General features: G+C 38.2%; 1 protein-coding gene across 3 annotated transcripts in view; it reads right to left on the reverse strand.

Annotated features, from left to right (window-relative positions):
- The window catches only part of FAM120B (family with sequence similarity 120 member B), a 118,214-nt gene that overhangs the window by 68,372 nt on the left and 33,347 nt on the right, over nucleotides 1-16,495 (reverse strand). For 2 of the 3 annotated variants that reach the window (XM_020972023.1, XM_078155029.1), the window contains one exon: nucleotides 16,382-16,483. The exons of the other annotated variant lie outside the window; for it this stretch is intronic. In XM_020972023.1, the coding sequence (XP_020827682.1) occupies nucleotides 16,382-16,483 (102 nt within the window). The remainder of the gene's footprint in view (nucleotides 1-16,381; nucleotides 16,484-16,495) is intronic. 3 annotated transcript variants of the gene reach the window in all.

Raw genomic sequence — 16,495 nt, forward strand, 5'->3', positions numbered from 1 at the left:
AATATCCTTTCCTGGCCACCACTCCTTTTTATGTGTTCAATTTCCCTGTTAGGATGTAAGGTTCTTAAGGGCAGGAACAGTCTTTACTTTTTAAATTTGCACTCTCAGTTGTCATCATAGTGTTTCCAATGAAGGAAGTATTTAGTAAATACTCCTCTCCCTCTTCTTCTTTCTTCTTTCCTTCTTTCTGACATACTTTTTAGAACATACCTGAACAAAGTGATTGAAATAAATATTTTTCTGGAAAAAAGCCAGCACTATCTTATTCACCAGAACACAATATAATGTATGCTGATTTTTTTCTTCTTTCTTTTCATCTTAAAAAAGATACTACTTGTTAAATATGGGAAGGATAGGATGAGGGATCCTGGTGGACTATAGCGATGTAAAAAAAAAGACATCAATAAAAACTTATTTAAAAGAAGGAAGGGGGACAAATGAAACCAAAAAAAAAAGGATCAAAAAGAAGCTAAGATTTCAGGTTTGAAAGCCTTATCTTTTGTGGCAACGTAAATTCTATCAAATTATATTGCTTCTAAGTATGTTATCACAGAATTATATGACAAAAACAGGAGATAGGCTGGTCTGGTACATGGCTGGAGTAAGGAATGACAGGTAGATGGTCAGTGTGCTCCAATGCAATGTTAGAAGTTGAAAGAAATAGAGAAAGGCCTCTAGAATGCTGAGTGGACTCCTGTGTCCAACTTTCAGGAGGAGTTGGATAAGAATCACACAAGGATGGGCAGCCATGGATGGGTTGTAATCTGCAACCCTCAAGAGAGGACTCCTGAATCAATTTTATAACAGATCCATTTGAGTACATTCAACAAATATTTACTAAATGATAAGTCAGTCAATAAGCATTAATCAAGCTATTACTGTATGCCAGGCACTGTGCTATAGTCCCTACTATGTATATTTGTTTAAGAGCTAAGACGTCCAAATAACCATGACACAACTGTATCTGAATTAAGTATTAGGTAGGAAAAAATCATTCTTAAAGCAATCTTTTCTTTTTTTTCTTGGAGGGGGAAAAGATGTCGTAAGTCCCTTAGAAGGCACAGATAACTCTGAGTCCCTAATTATAACACTGCCTTTCTTTATGAATGGTATAAAGAGTGGTGTCACTCTCAAACAGAAATGGGGGCCACTAAACAGTATATAAGGATCCCTGTGGGCTATATATCAACATAGTTTTTAAATGTAATGTTATCTATGTTCTACTGTATTTTTATTTTGTTGAATACTTTGAAACTATATTTTAATCTGGTTCATCCATACTTGGAGTGTTATGGTAGAACAAGGCCTAAGGGCTTTGTGTTTGGCATCTACGGTATAAAACACCAACACTTAGTGATTTCTGGTCTCCCCGGTTAAGATGATCTTGCTGTTCCTCTACCTAAACACTCCATCTCCTGACTCCAGATACTTTCACTTGCTATCCCCCATGCCTGCAACTCTCTGCTCCTTCATCTCCACTTCCTACCCTCTCTGGTTTCCTTCACATCTCAGTTAAAATCCCACCTTCTCCAAGAAATTTCTCCCAATCCCATTTCATACCAGTGCCTTCTTTGTTGATTATCTCCAATCTGTCTTGTATGGAGTTGCCTGCATGTAATCTCCCATTAGACTATACGTTTCTTGAGGGCAGGGGCTGTCTTTTACCTTTCTTTGTGTCCTCAGAGATTGGCACAGTGCTTGGTCCATGTTGTTGTTTTTGTTGTTTTTCAGTTGTGCCTCGACATGAACCGGTGGACCATACTGTCCATGAGATTTTCTTGGCAAAGATACTGGAGTTGCTTTGCCATTTGCTTCTCCAGTGGATTAAGGCAAACAGAGGTTAAGTGACTTGTCCAGGATCGCATAGCAAGTAAATGTCTGAGGCTGAGTGTTTGAACTTGGGTCTTCCTGACTCCAGGCCTGCAGCTCTATCCACTGAGCCTTCTAGTTGCCTCCACAATTCTTCCTTTGTCTGTATTAACAGTATCCACCATCTTCATTAGGATGATAAGTGATTTTCTTTGGAGTTATCTGAAGATAGGCCAGTTTGCCTCAATTATGCATACCACACCAAAAAGTTATTTTTGACTCCGGAGTGATAAAATGTGAAGCACAAGGACCACCAGACCCATGAGAACTATTAGTAAACAAATACCAATCTAAAATAAGCACTTTGTTAGAAATTGCTGAACTTGATCGGTATGTTAAGGAGGGTCTGCAAAGAGGAGAAGGCCGTTAGAACTTAAGAGTTTGGTGTGGCAGAAACCCCCAGGATACCTGGGTCATGGGAAAAAAGACAACTTTTCCCAGTAAAATCAAAGGTGGCCCCTCTACTCATTCCTATTACAGAGATGTTTGGGAAGTGAAAATGTTGCTAATAATAATTTAAAGGCCTAAAGAAGCAACTTGGTCTTTAGGTCATTCATTAGCACTCCATCAAAAACTACATCAGCTTCAAAACCGTAACTATATAATTTAATAAAGATATTTTTTTTTTCTGAATAGCCAGACAGGAAAGCCTAGGGTTTTTTTTTCCCCCCACAGAGTACTACAGAGCAACAAGCAGAAGGGTGGGGCAAAGGAGGTCATTTCTATGATTGACAGCTTTGAAGACTCTCTAGAGCAGCATGGAAGGATGTAACCCCTGGGTGGAGGGTTGTGGACGTGCCTCATTAGTAACAAAGCAACTGTCCCGTTTGTGTTTTTACAGCTATAAACACAAGTCAACTGAAGAAAGACACTCTAAGACTCTATGCCATGTCATTTCTGTGTGCTTTTTATATGGAAATAAGTGTTTTAATAGCTGGGTTTAAGAGTTATCTTATGGATATTCTCCTTGCATATTCCTAGGGTGAGAAAACCACAGAACTGACTAGTTTAGGCCTCTCTCAGGATGTGAGAGGTGATACTTCTAAATAAACATGCTAAGATCTTACTCCTCAAATTCATTTGTAGGGGGATTTAATTCATAAATTCAATTTAAATTAACATTTATTTAGTGTTCTCTATGGATTCAGAATTCTTGGCCCAAGCAAAACAAAACAAAACAAAACAAACCCCAAATGCTCACATGCATACTAAATCTTTAGTCTGGCTGGTTAAGCCTCAATAGCTTATTTATAATAAGCAAATAATTCATTCAGATATAAACTGGGTAGAATGCATTAACATCTCGATATCATTAAACTCTATATTTACACGGATGTGTTGTATAATTTCATGCTTGCGAAACTACATTATTACACTGCTTAGAATATCTACTGCATTCGAAATTCACAGAAAATGCTGTTGTAAAAATCGTGCCAGGCAAAATCTAAATCCTTGTGCTATGGCTCTGTGGCACTATACTCTGGGAAGCATCAAAATTTAATAGGATTTCTATTTAAAGTCTTCTAAGAAAATAGAATTATAAAGATTTCAAGCTCAGTTTTTCTTTTTAGATGATGATTGTGTAAGCTCATTTTAAAGACAAAGAAATCATATTATCTTGAGTGCACCTATTCTAACTTGAGTGCACAAGTAATATTTAATGATTTAAAACACTACATTCATACACAAAAACTTCAAAGTTTTGACAAGAACATTTTTACATAGGATAATGGATGTAGAACTGGAAGGAAACTTAGAGGTCACTGAGTCCAGCTCCTCACTTTACAGATGAAGAAACTGAGTCGGACAGGCTTAAGTGACCTGTCCAGGGTCACACAGCTAGTAAGTGGCTGAGACAGGATTCAAACTCAGGCCTTCCTATGTCAAGTCCAATGCTCTAACCATTCTCCACCTAGGCCACCTGTCTGCCCCATAGCTGGACATACTTTAGGTGTCAAAATGCAAAGCTTTAACGGTATTATATGGGAGCAAACTGAAACATCAGAACTTTGAAATAATCCACTTTATAGTAAAAGATACACACATATATCAAAACAGCTTCTTTAGGACATGTTTTACTTGCCATCATTTCATCATTTTGTACAAACAAACAAAAACCCAAAACCTAATTGCATTTAGCAATGTTATGTAAACCTATAAACTTCTTAGCAGTCAAAATGTCCTTAAGTCACCAGGAAATCATGCTAAGTTCAATTATTATTTCCTTAAAAGAATTCTGACCACTAAAGGGGTTCTGTAGAGTTAGGTTTTCCAGCTTTTTAAAATTGAAATTGTATATAAAGTTGATAATATCTTTTTCAAAAACTGAAGGAAAGAAGAGAACAACATCAAACACATATACACAGTTCTTTGAGAAGTAATCTCTAAATTTTGGAGGCAGTAATAGTCATTTCAAGCATATTCATTCTGGAGCAAAATTCCTCCTTTTTCGGTGCTTCTTAGCATATACAAGTCCTTGAGGCATCTTCATGGGATACAGCAACATTTGATAAGGTTTTTCTGGGGTCGGGGTTGAAGAAGGGAGAAGACAGGTATATGTGTGAGGGATGTCCAGGGCACATATGAGTATTCTAAGAGGTGTAATCGGACAAGTGAGGCTAGTCACAAGCTTTACCTTCTTGTTACGAGAGGTGATTTTTTTCATGATAAAGTAAAAATAATGAAATACATAGATATTAATGGGCAAATATGCACATATATTAATTTACACACATATAAACATGTGAATACATGTGCATGAATAAACTATTTGAATAAAATAGGCTAATAATGAGAGACAATGTGCCTTTTGTGCTTGAATAGGTTCTTCCCTTCCCTAATTTTGTTCAAAAGCAGTTATGGTTTCTATTTGGCTTTACTTAGGAAGCACTAAATCCTGTTCAAAATCATGTTGTACTATAGGAAAGAGGGCTCCCCCCCTTTTAATGAGAAGGCTTTTGGCCATTTGTGTTAGATTCCTCAGTAAGAGACAATGTATTAAAAGAGCACGCTCATCAAACACCCACTTCTCAGAAGAATAGGGGGAAAAAAACTTTACCATTAATGTGAACATCAAGAGTAAGATGTTTAATTCTAAGCCATTTGTCTTTGCAATTTGTGAATATTTTAGTTTACTCTATCTCCTTGAAATAACTGATCAGAAGACATACTTGGTAGGTCTGGCTTTGCCTGGAAATAGGAAATTAAACTAGATGACCTCTTAGTATTCTTTTTAACCCTTGAATTCTGTATACAAAATGTGTACTAGCACTGAAGGCTCTTCATTATCCTAAAATAACTATTTGGGTTGCCTGGAAAATCAAATCAGCACTGGAGAATAATTAGTTCCAATGGTCTCAATTTCAGTGATTTACTATATGAAGCAAACAATACACAAGTTTAATATTTATAAAATTTCATCAAAACCATACCCTAGTGTCTTGACATTGATTGGGGACGGTGATGAATAATTACTCATTTTCTTTAATTCACACTATAATGTAAAGCATTACTGTACATTGTTGACCATCTTTCCTAGACACGGGCTCTGGGTGACCTTCCTCTTTCCTGGTTTTCCTCCATCTGTACGTGTCAGAGTCCTTTACCTCAGTTTGCTTTGCTGGGTCATTATCTACATCTCATCCTCTGACTGCCTGTGTTTTCCAGGGCTTTGTCCTAGGCCCTCTTTTCTTTCTCTACTCTGCCTTGGTGATCTCATCGGCTGTCATGGATTCAAGGACCATCTCTATACAGATAACCCAAACCAAGTCTTTTTCTAGCACTTCAGGACTGCCCAAGAGACATTCTGAACTGTCTGTTCCTGTAGGCTTCTCAAACTCACCCTACCTAAAACAGATCTCATTATTTTCTCTTCTAAAACCATTCCTCTTCTAAGTTTACCTCCTCGTGTTAAGGGTGCCACCATGTTTTCAGGCATTCAGTTTCACTGCCCAGGAGCCACCTTCCAATCTTCTCCACCCTCTACATTTCAAAGTTGTCAATTCTTGTTGCTTTTTCCTCCAGAAGAGACCTTGCATCTGACTTTTTCTCCACTTGCAGTTCAATTCAGGTTCTGCCTGGAATATTGCAACAGCCTCCCAATGGGGCTCCTGGCCTTCAGCCTCATTCTCCTTTCCAACCTCTTTCTCTTTTTCATCTTTCACACAGATGCCAAAATAATCTTCCTAAAGCACAAGTCTAACAATGCCACCTTCCTGCTCCAGAAGTTCCTGTGGCTTCCTACTGACTCCAAGGACAAATTAGAAACTACTTGGCTTAGTTTTTAAAGCCTTTCACCAGTCTACCTTTCTTATCATATTATATATTATTTTCCTTCATGCGCTCTACAGAGTAGCCAAAAATGTCCTAACTGCTATTCCCCAAACTCAGCATTCCATCTCTGTGTGTGTGTGTGTGTGTGTGTGGGGGGGGGCAATTGGGGTTAAGTGCTTTGCCCAAGGTCACACAGTTAGCTACTAAGAATCTAAGGCAGGACTTGAACTCAGGTCCTCCTGACTCCTGGGTTGGTGCTCTATCCACTGCACCACCTAGCTGTCCCTTACTCTAAAAATTCTTTTTAAAAGGATGTCTCCAATACACTGACATACATCCTCCTCACTTTTGTCTCTTAGCATCCTACCTTTCTTTAGGGCTCTGGCTCATATGTCACCTCACTGAACAGTGCGCTCTATCTCCTCAAATGATCACATTTTACAGGTATGTCCCCCAAGTAAAGTGCAGGCTCCTTGCGGGCAGGTTGGAACTGCATTTTTTTCCCTTTGTATCCCCAGTGCTAACCACAGTACTTTGCACACAAAAGGCTTTTAATAAATGCTTACTGAATTGGTTTCTTAGTATTATTTTTCAAAGGATAAAAAGATGGAAAATAAATGTCTTATATAAACCCTTTCTACAGTCTTAGTTTTTTTATTTTAAAAGAAGTACTGCTTGTAATAAAAATAAAATGTCTGTACTTCTAATAACTTATTTTGAGATAGCTACTTTTTTTGGTTTGGTCTAACTTTGACTGATGGAATACAGAATCGGAAAAAATTCCCTAGGACAACTTCTCTCCAAATAAGGTCCTTATTTGGTGACTTACACTCAGGCAATGGAGAAAAAAAGTACAAAGAGTGGCATGAGAGAGTCTAATGCATACAAATATGGAATGCCAAAATTTTAGAAAAATATTTCTTCTCTGAGAGATTGACAATAGACCACTAAAAATAAACACCAAAATGCATGCCCTTCTCTTCTTTAAGTTTCTGGTCTATATGTAGAATGGTAAAACTGTGTAGTCTCAAACTCTTAGCTGTTTTCTCACACTAAGAATTTGTGAAAAATTTGTCCTGTAAAGTGAATTTCTGCCTAGCCTTAGAGGTGTTCTACTTTTCCTTCTTCCAAGGCAAATCTCCCCTAGTAGTTCTGAGATCCTTTAACATGAAATGAATTACTTTTTCCAGTTTGAGGTGGGGAGATATTTTCCTCTATTTTTAATTCTCAGTTCTCAATATGTCTATAAGACAAGTTCCAAAACCCAAGTTTCAGTTTCTCCAAAGTATCAGTGCTGGATAGATCCTCTATGGAAGATTTACTGAAACGCATGGATGAAAAATACAGTACGAGAAGGCATGGAAAGATTCTGATCTGCCCCAGTGAAAAGCCCCCACAATGATGAGATGGCAGATTTATCAAAGTACCTGAGGGTGTGGAGAAGGCACTCATCTCAATCCAATACATGCTTTGAAACTATATTTGGAGCCCTTCAAAGCATATGTAAATACTGTGATTGTGTGGTTGGGCAGGGGATTGTGCATGGCCATATTCATCCCATATTAGACATGCTCTCAAATGGGGCTATGGATCTGTGCTTATATTCAGTGCTGACTGCTATAGGGCAGTGTTATACATTACGCAGGTATGAGAGAATCAAATGTATACAAATATAGAATGTCAATAATTTAGAAAAATATTTGGGAAAGGCAATTATTTTTTCCCACACATAAATCCAGAGAGGCTTATTTACAGGTAATTTATGTAGCATACTCCTCAGCATGGCTGAATATGAGCTGTATTTCCTGACAATCCACACACACACACACACACACACACACACACACACACACACACACACACACATACACACACCCCCCTATCTATCTACCTAATCTATTAGAATGACTTAAATTAATTCCAGGTCTAGAACTCTGCAAAATGATCAACAAATCAATAGGTTGGTAATAACCAACCTATTAGACCTAATTTATATAGGCAGCTCCCACCTTATGCAAATCTGATCTGTAAAAATCTGGAGATTTATAAAAAACATAAACCAAGAGTAAATTATTTGCTTGATGAAGGGATTACTGTCATTGCTGGCAGTCATCATTGTATGCCTTTAAGTAGCCACTTTTCAATGCATTTAATACATGATACAAGCTTAAAAATTAGATTTACATACAAAAATGACTACTATTTCTGCATAAAATAAGGTACATCTGTAATGTCTCATTCAAGAAATGCACTGTCAACTCTATAAATCATCCAATAAAACTGGTAAATAAAACACAAGGCAAAAGTCAAGAGAATGGATGCCATTTATAACCATTACTGGAAGAAAGTTACTTACCTTGCTTCAACTTTTACTTACAAGCAGTAAGCTAAATGTGTTTTCTTCTCTTGTGTTTATATTTTATTTTTAATTACTACCTCTCCCAGGACAATATTCTCCAGATATTCTGGAAGGTCAGGAAATGGCATCCCCAAGGATCCTATTAGTTGATGCTCTGACTGCTTGAAAGAATAGGGCATTTCAAGGAATAAGAAATTTGTATGATTATATGGAAGATTTAATCCCAGTGTTGGAAGCACCTCACTTCCTGTTAAAGGGGCAGAAGGTGCTTTTTTGGGCACTGGGGTTAAATATTTGCTCTGTGAAAACCTCATCTGGCTTCTAGACTTAAATACACATGGTGGTCTACAGGGCTGACAAGAGGGTTTATCAAATGTGGATTTTACTAGGGATTGATTGGCTTAATTTGTTTCAGGTGGAACTGTGGGATAGGTCTGAGGAAGTACAGAAAGAAAATAACTCAGCCCTAGGCTCCTGACCAAACATAAAGACAAGGTATTCATTTTGTCAGGTGTATAGTTTGGGAAGGTTCAATTTCCTGTCCTCTGCTGGCCAGGATGACACCTTCTGGACTGTATTGTGAAGGAAAATAAATTTAATAGAAAAGGTAAGCATAGGCTGGACTGTGGGAGACATTTTAGTACCCAGAATCCTGGGGGAGAATATCATTTGACCAGGAAGAAAGAACCTTTGTATATTTCACTGAATCTTCACAGCTAGCAACATTTTAACATTTAAATATTTTATGTACTATCTGTCATATGGAAGAGGGATTACACATGTTCTACTTGGTTCCAGAGGACAGAACTAAGAATGATGGATGGAAATTACGAGTTAGGGTTTGGTTCAATATATGAAAAAACTTCCCCATAATAAAACTGTGTAAAAGCAAAGAGGGCTGCCTTCACTTGTCAGTGATATTGTAAAGATGAGCCCTGCTTCTGACAGGCACTGGCCTGAATGATCTGTGGCATTCTCTCTAAATTTATTCTCCACTAGAGAATAACATAGAAAGTACTGTTTGACATTTATAGTTTTTCACAACCTGGGCCCAATGTCCTCCTTCTATCTTTTTTTACACACAACTTTCTTACACACACACACACACACACACATTCACTCTTTTAAAACAAATGTTTCAGCAGTTTTGTGTCTGGTGGCAAGCTGAAAAACTAGACTAGAGGGAGGTGTATTCAGTCACCTCCACGGCCTTGGCCTCTAACTTTGTGATGAGGGAGGGATCTCCTACCCAGTTTGCAGACTGGCATCTTATTCACAGAGCCAGATCTGACTGAGGCCCTTTGAACGAGGTCAGGAGATTTGGCTCTGGAGATTGCAGATGCCATCTGTGAGCTCACCTTCCCAGCCTTGTTACATGTCTCCCCCCCTTCACATACACCCGCAGCCTGTGTTGGTTGGACTGCAATCCAACCAAACTGACCTCCCTCTTCTTCAGCACTTGTCTCCCCTCTGTACTTCTGCACTGGCTGCTCCCCATGCCTGTAATGTATTCCTTTGTCACTGCCATCTTCTCGAATCCTCAATTTCTTTCAAGGGTCAGTTCAATCACCACCTTTTACAAGAGGCTTTTTTTGGTCTCCCAAGTTGGTAGTGCTTTCCTCCAAAAATTATCTTGCATTTATTTTTTTAAGTTTAAAATAATATTTTGTTTTTTCCCCAATTACATGTAAAAACAACTTTTAACATTCATTATTTTTTTTAAAGTTTTGAGCGCCAAATTCTTTTTTTCCCCTCCCTGAGAGGAAGTAATCTGATACAGGTTATACATGTGCAATCATGTAAAACATTTCCATATTAGTCATTCTGTCTTGCATCTATTTTGTATTATGTGCATTTTATCTCCACTGACTAGACTGTAAGTTCCTCAAGGGCAAGGACCATCCATTTTTGTTTTTTTTTATCATCAGTGCCAAGCACAGTGCTTGACACAGAGAAGGTACTTAATAAATGTTGTTGATTGATTAATCCTTTCTAACTCTGAGATCTACCCCACCTCCCCTTCTGATTCTGAATAACCAGCTGCTATCACAAGCTTGACAGACTCTAGGAACTCTTTGAGTGGCTCTGGGTAAGAGAGTCATGGATGGAAATCTAGGGTCTGCCATATGCTTTGTGTGTGACATTGGGCCAGCTCTAAGGATTAGAAGGTACCAGGGAGGCCGTCTCTAGTTTAAACATATCTAATCAAGAATCTGCTCTAGAACATCCTGAGTGGCCATCCAGCTTTTGTCTGAAGAGTCCCAGTAAAGGGGAACCTACTATATATATTCCTTTTCGAATAGCTCCAGTCTTTTAATGCTGGATCAAAAGATGGGAATATTCATACTAATACATCAGTGGCAAAGATATGAATTGGTCCAACCATTCTGGAAAACCTTTTGGAGTCAAGCAAAGTAAGTAATGAAAATGTCCATACTCTTTGATTCCACTGAGAGGCATATACTCTAAGGAGCTCAATGATGAAAACAAAATTCCCACAGGCACCAAAATATTTATAGCAGTAGCAAAGAGCTGGAAATAAAGTAGAAGCCCATCAATTAAGAAACGGCTAAACAAACTGCTACACATCACTGTAATGAATTACCTTCCATTTACACTGCATAAGCCTTGTTTGTACAGTTTTTTTTTCCCGTACAATTTCCTCTATTAGAATGTGTCTTCCTTTGCATTCCTGGAACAGTAATTGGCACATAGTAAGTGCTTAATAAATGCTTACTGACTGACAGTTGAATATTACTGAACAATGAATATAATGAATACAATGAAGTAGGAAAGGCAAATGAACTGAGGAAAAATGAAGTAATCAGAACAACGACAACAACAACATAAATGAAAAGAACAAAATCTACAAACCAACTAAATCTTTTTTCCAAGATGACCTATAACTATTAATGATCAGTCTTTGGATCTGGGAATTAGATCAGCCACCTGTCCTAAACTCTAGTGCACACCTATCCATGCTTTTCACAAGAACAGTATAAGAAACTTTGTCTAAAATTGTGCTAAAAACTAGGTAGAGAATATTTACTGCAGCAGTCCACTTTCCCTCAACTCTCACGTGAAAGGAAATAAGGTTAGTCTGGCACACATGTTCTTGAGAAAGCCAGGCTGAGTTAATGTAATCACCATTTCTTTTTTCTAGATGTTCACTAACCTTCCCTTTCATAATATCTTCAATGACTTTGCCAAAAGAGTCAAACTCACTGGTTTATAAATTGCTGACTCCATTCTCTTTCCCGTTTTGAAAATTATTCCAACATTTGCCCTTCTCTGAGGATGCAGCAGTCTTTAAATTTTCTATGATCTTTCAAGGATCCCTGCTTGGGATCAGAAGTCTTACCTGCCAGGGTTTTTTTTTCCCCTTTCAATATTTTGGGATGCAGTTCACTTAGCTCTGCTAAGGTCAAATAGAAGTTGTCTTATATCTCCCTCCTTAAGGTGGGTTTCAACATCTAGGTGGCCATTTTTTGTTGGGTCTTTTCTAGTTCAAAGATTGTTCTTTTTGACATATAAAACAGAGACAAAATAAGAGTTGAGTAGTTCTTCCTTTTCTTCACGGTTTATCTTCCCATTACACCTGAATGATAGGTTATGCTCCCCTTTTCAGTCTTTTGTTTTCCCCAATAAATTTATCTTGTTTCTCCCCACTCTACCCCCACCACCTTTAAGTATTTAGCATTCCTTGCCAACCTCAGCTCATTCTGAATACTGTCCCTCATCTCTTGCCAAAATTTAGCCCTGAATGACTCCAATCATCTGCCTCCTTGGCTTCTACTCACAAGTGGGTGAAGGCAGCTACAGAAAATATCACGACTGTGCTGATTGGGTACGACACAAATTCATGTTAGCCAACCTCAACTGGGCCTTCACTGCAGTAAGGTGGGCCTTTTATTCATCTCTAACTGATTCTCTATCTCACTCTCTACCAAAGCTACTCAAAACCTTTTCTTCCCTCTTTTAACCTCCCTAAACTCCCCTTTCCCTCCCCTCTCTCAGCTAAGGACCTTGCCTCTCACTTCTCTGAGAACTGAGGCTCACTTTTCTCCCATTCTCTTCATCTCAAAACTTCCTGACATAATCTCCCATTGTCTCCTCCTTTCCCCAAATCTCTGAAAAAGATGTGGATTTTCTCTTTGTCAAGGTCAAAACCACTACCTGTACATATCATCTCATTCCCACTCATCTTCTCCAGGAGACTGTATCCTCAACAATACTCCCTCTTTTAAATCTTCAACCTTTTCCTATTTATTGATTCCTCTTCTACTGTCTTCAAACATGCCCAAATTTCTCTCCTCCCCAAAAACCTTCCACTTCTACTATTCCTTCAAGCTGTTGTCCTAAATGTCTCCTCCCTTTCTCAAACTCCTTGAAAAAAAGCTGCCTATAATTACTGCTTCTACTTCCTCTTCCCTCCATTACTCCTCAACTCTTTGTAATCAGATTTCTGACTTCACCACTCCAACTGAAACAACTCTCTCCAAAGTTACCAATAATCTCTTAATGGCCAAATCTGATGATCTCTTCTCTCTCTCTCTTTTTTTTTAGGAGTGGGGTTAAGTGACTTGCTCAGGGTCACACAGCTAGTTAAGTGTTATGTGTCTGAGGCCAGCTTTGAACTCAGGTCCTCCTGACTCCAGGGCTGGTGCTCTATCCACTGTGCCACCTAGCTGCCCCCGATCTCTTCTCAATTTTCATCTTTCTCAACTACTCTGTGGACTCTGACACTACTGACCACTCCCTTCTCCTGGATACTCTCTCCTGGTTTTTACTCTACCTGGCTGACTGTTCCTTCTCAGTCTTCTTTGTTACTTCTTCATCCAGCTCACACCATCTAACTGTGGGTGTTTCTCAAGGTTTTGTCCTAGGCCCCCTTCTCCCTCTATACTCTCCTGAGAATCTCAGCAGTTTCTGTGGTTTTAATTATTTATATGCAGATGAGTTACACACACACACACACACACACACACACACACTTATACACATACAAAACCATACATTATAATACTTTCCCTTCCTCCCCTCCACCCCTACCTCTCCTTACTCTCCCCCTGAATTTAATTTCTATACCACCAACGCGCCCATTGGACAATTCAAACCTAATATCCTGGAGACATCTTAAACTCAACTTGTGTAAAAACTTAACTCATTATCTTTCCCTTATCTCATTATCTTTCCCCTCAAATTCTCCTCTTTTCCAAACTTTGCCATTTCTATGAAAGCTGCCACCATTTTTCCAGTCTCCCAGGCTTGTAACTTTGGCATTATGCTGGACCCCTCACTGTCTCTCACCCAACAGACTGAGTCAGTTGACAAATTTTGCTGTTTCCACAACAGCTCTCGAATTTGACCACTCTTCATACTCACACAGCTATCAGTTTAGTTCCAGCTCTCATCACCTCTGGCCTAAACTACTGTATCAGCCTCCTGATTGATCTCTTTGTCTCCAGCCTCTCCCCACTCTAGTTTTTCCTAGACCCTGATGCCAAAATAATTCTCCTTAAGCTAATCAGATCTGACCACGTAACTCCCCTACTTGGTTGCCTCCAGAGGCTTCATTTTGCCATTAGAATAAAACATAAACTTTGTTGTTTAGCTTTTAAAGCCCCACACCACTGGCCCCAACCCATTTTTCCAGCCTCACCAGATATTACTCACACACTTTCCCATATTCTGCAATCCAGACAAACTGGTCTTCTCTTTCTTCACATTTGATATTCTTATCATCTTCATATGGCCATTCCTACCTTCCTGGAAAGCACTCTCCCCTTATTTACTCCTCAGAGTTTCTTTTCCTTTAAGTTGCAACTCAGGCACCATCTTCTGTAGAAAGCCTTTCCTAATTCCCACCAAAATACCTTGTATTTAAGTACTTTGTATTTATTCACTATCGTACATAATTCTACATGTAAATATTATATAAAAATAATGGGGGAAAGTCTCCCCCTTTAGAATATAAGCTCCTAATGAATAGGGTTTGTTTCATTCTTTGTATTTATATCCCCAGTGCCCACCACAATACCTGGCACATAGTAGGTGCTTAATAAAATGTTAATTCACACTCACACACTTTTGTATAGTCCTTTTTTCCATCCTTGGTATCTGTTTGGTATTAAAGTTTGTAGATGAGACCCCCCCCCCCACTGGTTTCTTTAGGCTTCTTCCTCTTCTATCCCTCAGTAGAATGGCTTCTCTTTGTATATTTGGAATTTCACTACTAAGAATTTCCCCATCCCTCCTCGGCTGATTTGCCCTTGTGGTTTTAGGCCATGGGATGCTATTTATCCTTTTCTCTGAAAACCTTTGAAATCTGTTCTCAAAAAATCCAGGGTATAGGTCAGACAAGACCCGGCTTTTTCCTCCTGCTCTACCACAATTTCTAACAGTGTTCCTTTCCTCATCTTCAGTAATAATTACTAGCATTTATATAGAGCTTTATTTTAATTTAATTTTTTTATTTATAAAGTGCTTTACAAATATTACAAAGATCTGATCCTCAAAATAACTCTGGGAGGTAGGGGCATTATTATTCCCTTTTTATAGGTGATGAAATTGAAGAAGACAGAAGTCAAATGACGTGCCTAGAGTCACACAGCTAAAAAATGTCTCAGGCTGGATTTGAGCTTAGGTCTTCCTGACTCCAGGTCTAAAACTCTCCTAGCTACCTCTTATCTCCACAGTTTCCATCATTTCCATTTCAGCAATCAAATTTTTTTCCCTTGTTGACAGGTCCAGAATACCAGCTGCTATTTTTGTTTCTTCTACCTTTTGAAGGATTCAATTGTTATTAAAACCAAAAAATTATTAGACGCTCTGTTTTGGGCAGAGATATCTCTAACAGATGTCCGGATAACGAAAGTCCCTCATTACTGCTATATCATAATTTTGGGACTTCCTTACCTGTTTTGTTTTCTATTCAAGGAGTCTCTAGTATATTTTAATGACAATATTGCTTATCTTTCTGGTTCCCTATGGTCTTTCCCAAAATGATCTTTCCCAAAATGTTCTCCATAATGTTTTTCCCCTATTTGGTTTCTGGATTTCTTCATGAACATATCATGGAATGCTATTTCAGCCCCATACTGTTTATAAAACGTGTGCTATTTCTTTTGAACAAAGCATACTTTTCCAGAATTATATTCAGTCACATGTCTCAACTCAACAAGGTTCACTGATACCTATGGGAGGCAGTATGTTGTATATTAACATCTGAAGACACAGATTCTATTGCTGGTTCCTTTCTTGGACTTCGTCTTTGGTGAATTTCTGGACATTTCTACTACTATTCTTTCTATATTGTAATTATTCTCTATGATCTCTAGCTTGGTAGATATGTAGATAGTTTTTTCCCTCTTCCTTCCCTGTTCATTTAAAACTCTTCTAAGTGGTTTTGTGAAGCTCAACGCAAATACATTTTTACTAGCCGTTGTACTTTATCCATGGTCATGAACCCAACACTCCCATATTTTAAGCCCTGGTTCAGGAATTTAAATCTCTATTTTCAGACGCTATTTTCTTAACCATCTATACCTATAAAACAAAGAGAGGACTAGATGTTTCTAAGATGCCTTCCACTTCCAAAATACATGATTCCATGAATCATAACCTATTTTTTCTACCTTCTTCTCTACCCTCAAAATTCCCTTTCTTAGCCCCACTTTCTCAACTATAATGTAAGAATTCAGTTCAACATGATACAGTATTTTTTTTTACTGGTTTAAAGGCTAAAAGTCTTGGTAATGTATGAATATTTTATATTTTAACATCTGGTCTCTTCTTGTGAAGGAGTCATATTAGAGTTACAGAATACATGATAAATATATTAATATGAAATATTTCTAGTAAAGTTAATTTTGATCCTACCTGGGATGTCTAGTTTTATGGGCTGTACCAGTTCTGGCTGCTTCAGCTGATTCCCAAAGTATACAAACCACTCCTTTACTATGGGACAGGATCTGCAAGTATCTAAATAAAGAC

This window comes from Phascolarctos cinereus, unplaced genomic scaffold (genome assembly GCF_003287225.1).
Source record: "Phascolarctos cinereus isolate Bilbo 61053 unplaced genomic scaffold, phaCin_HiC Scaffold_5;HRSCAF=322, whole genome shotgun sequence".
NCBI classification, from domain to species: Eukaryota; Metazoa; Chordata; class Mammalia; order Diprotodontia; family Phascolarctidae; genus Phascolarctos; species Phascolarctos cinereus.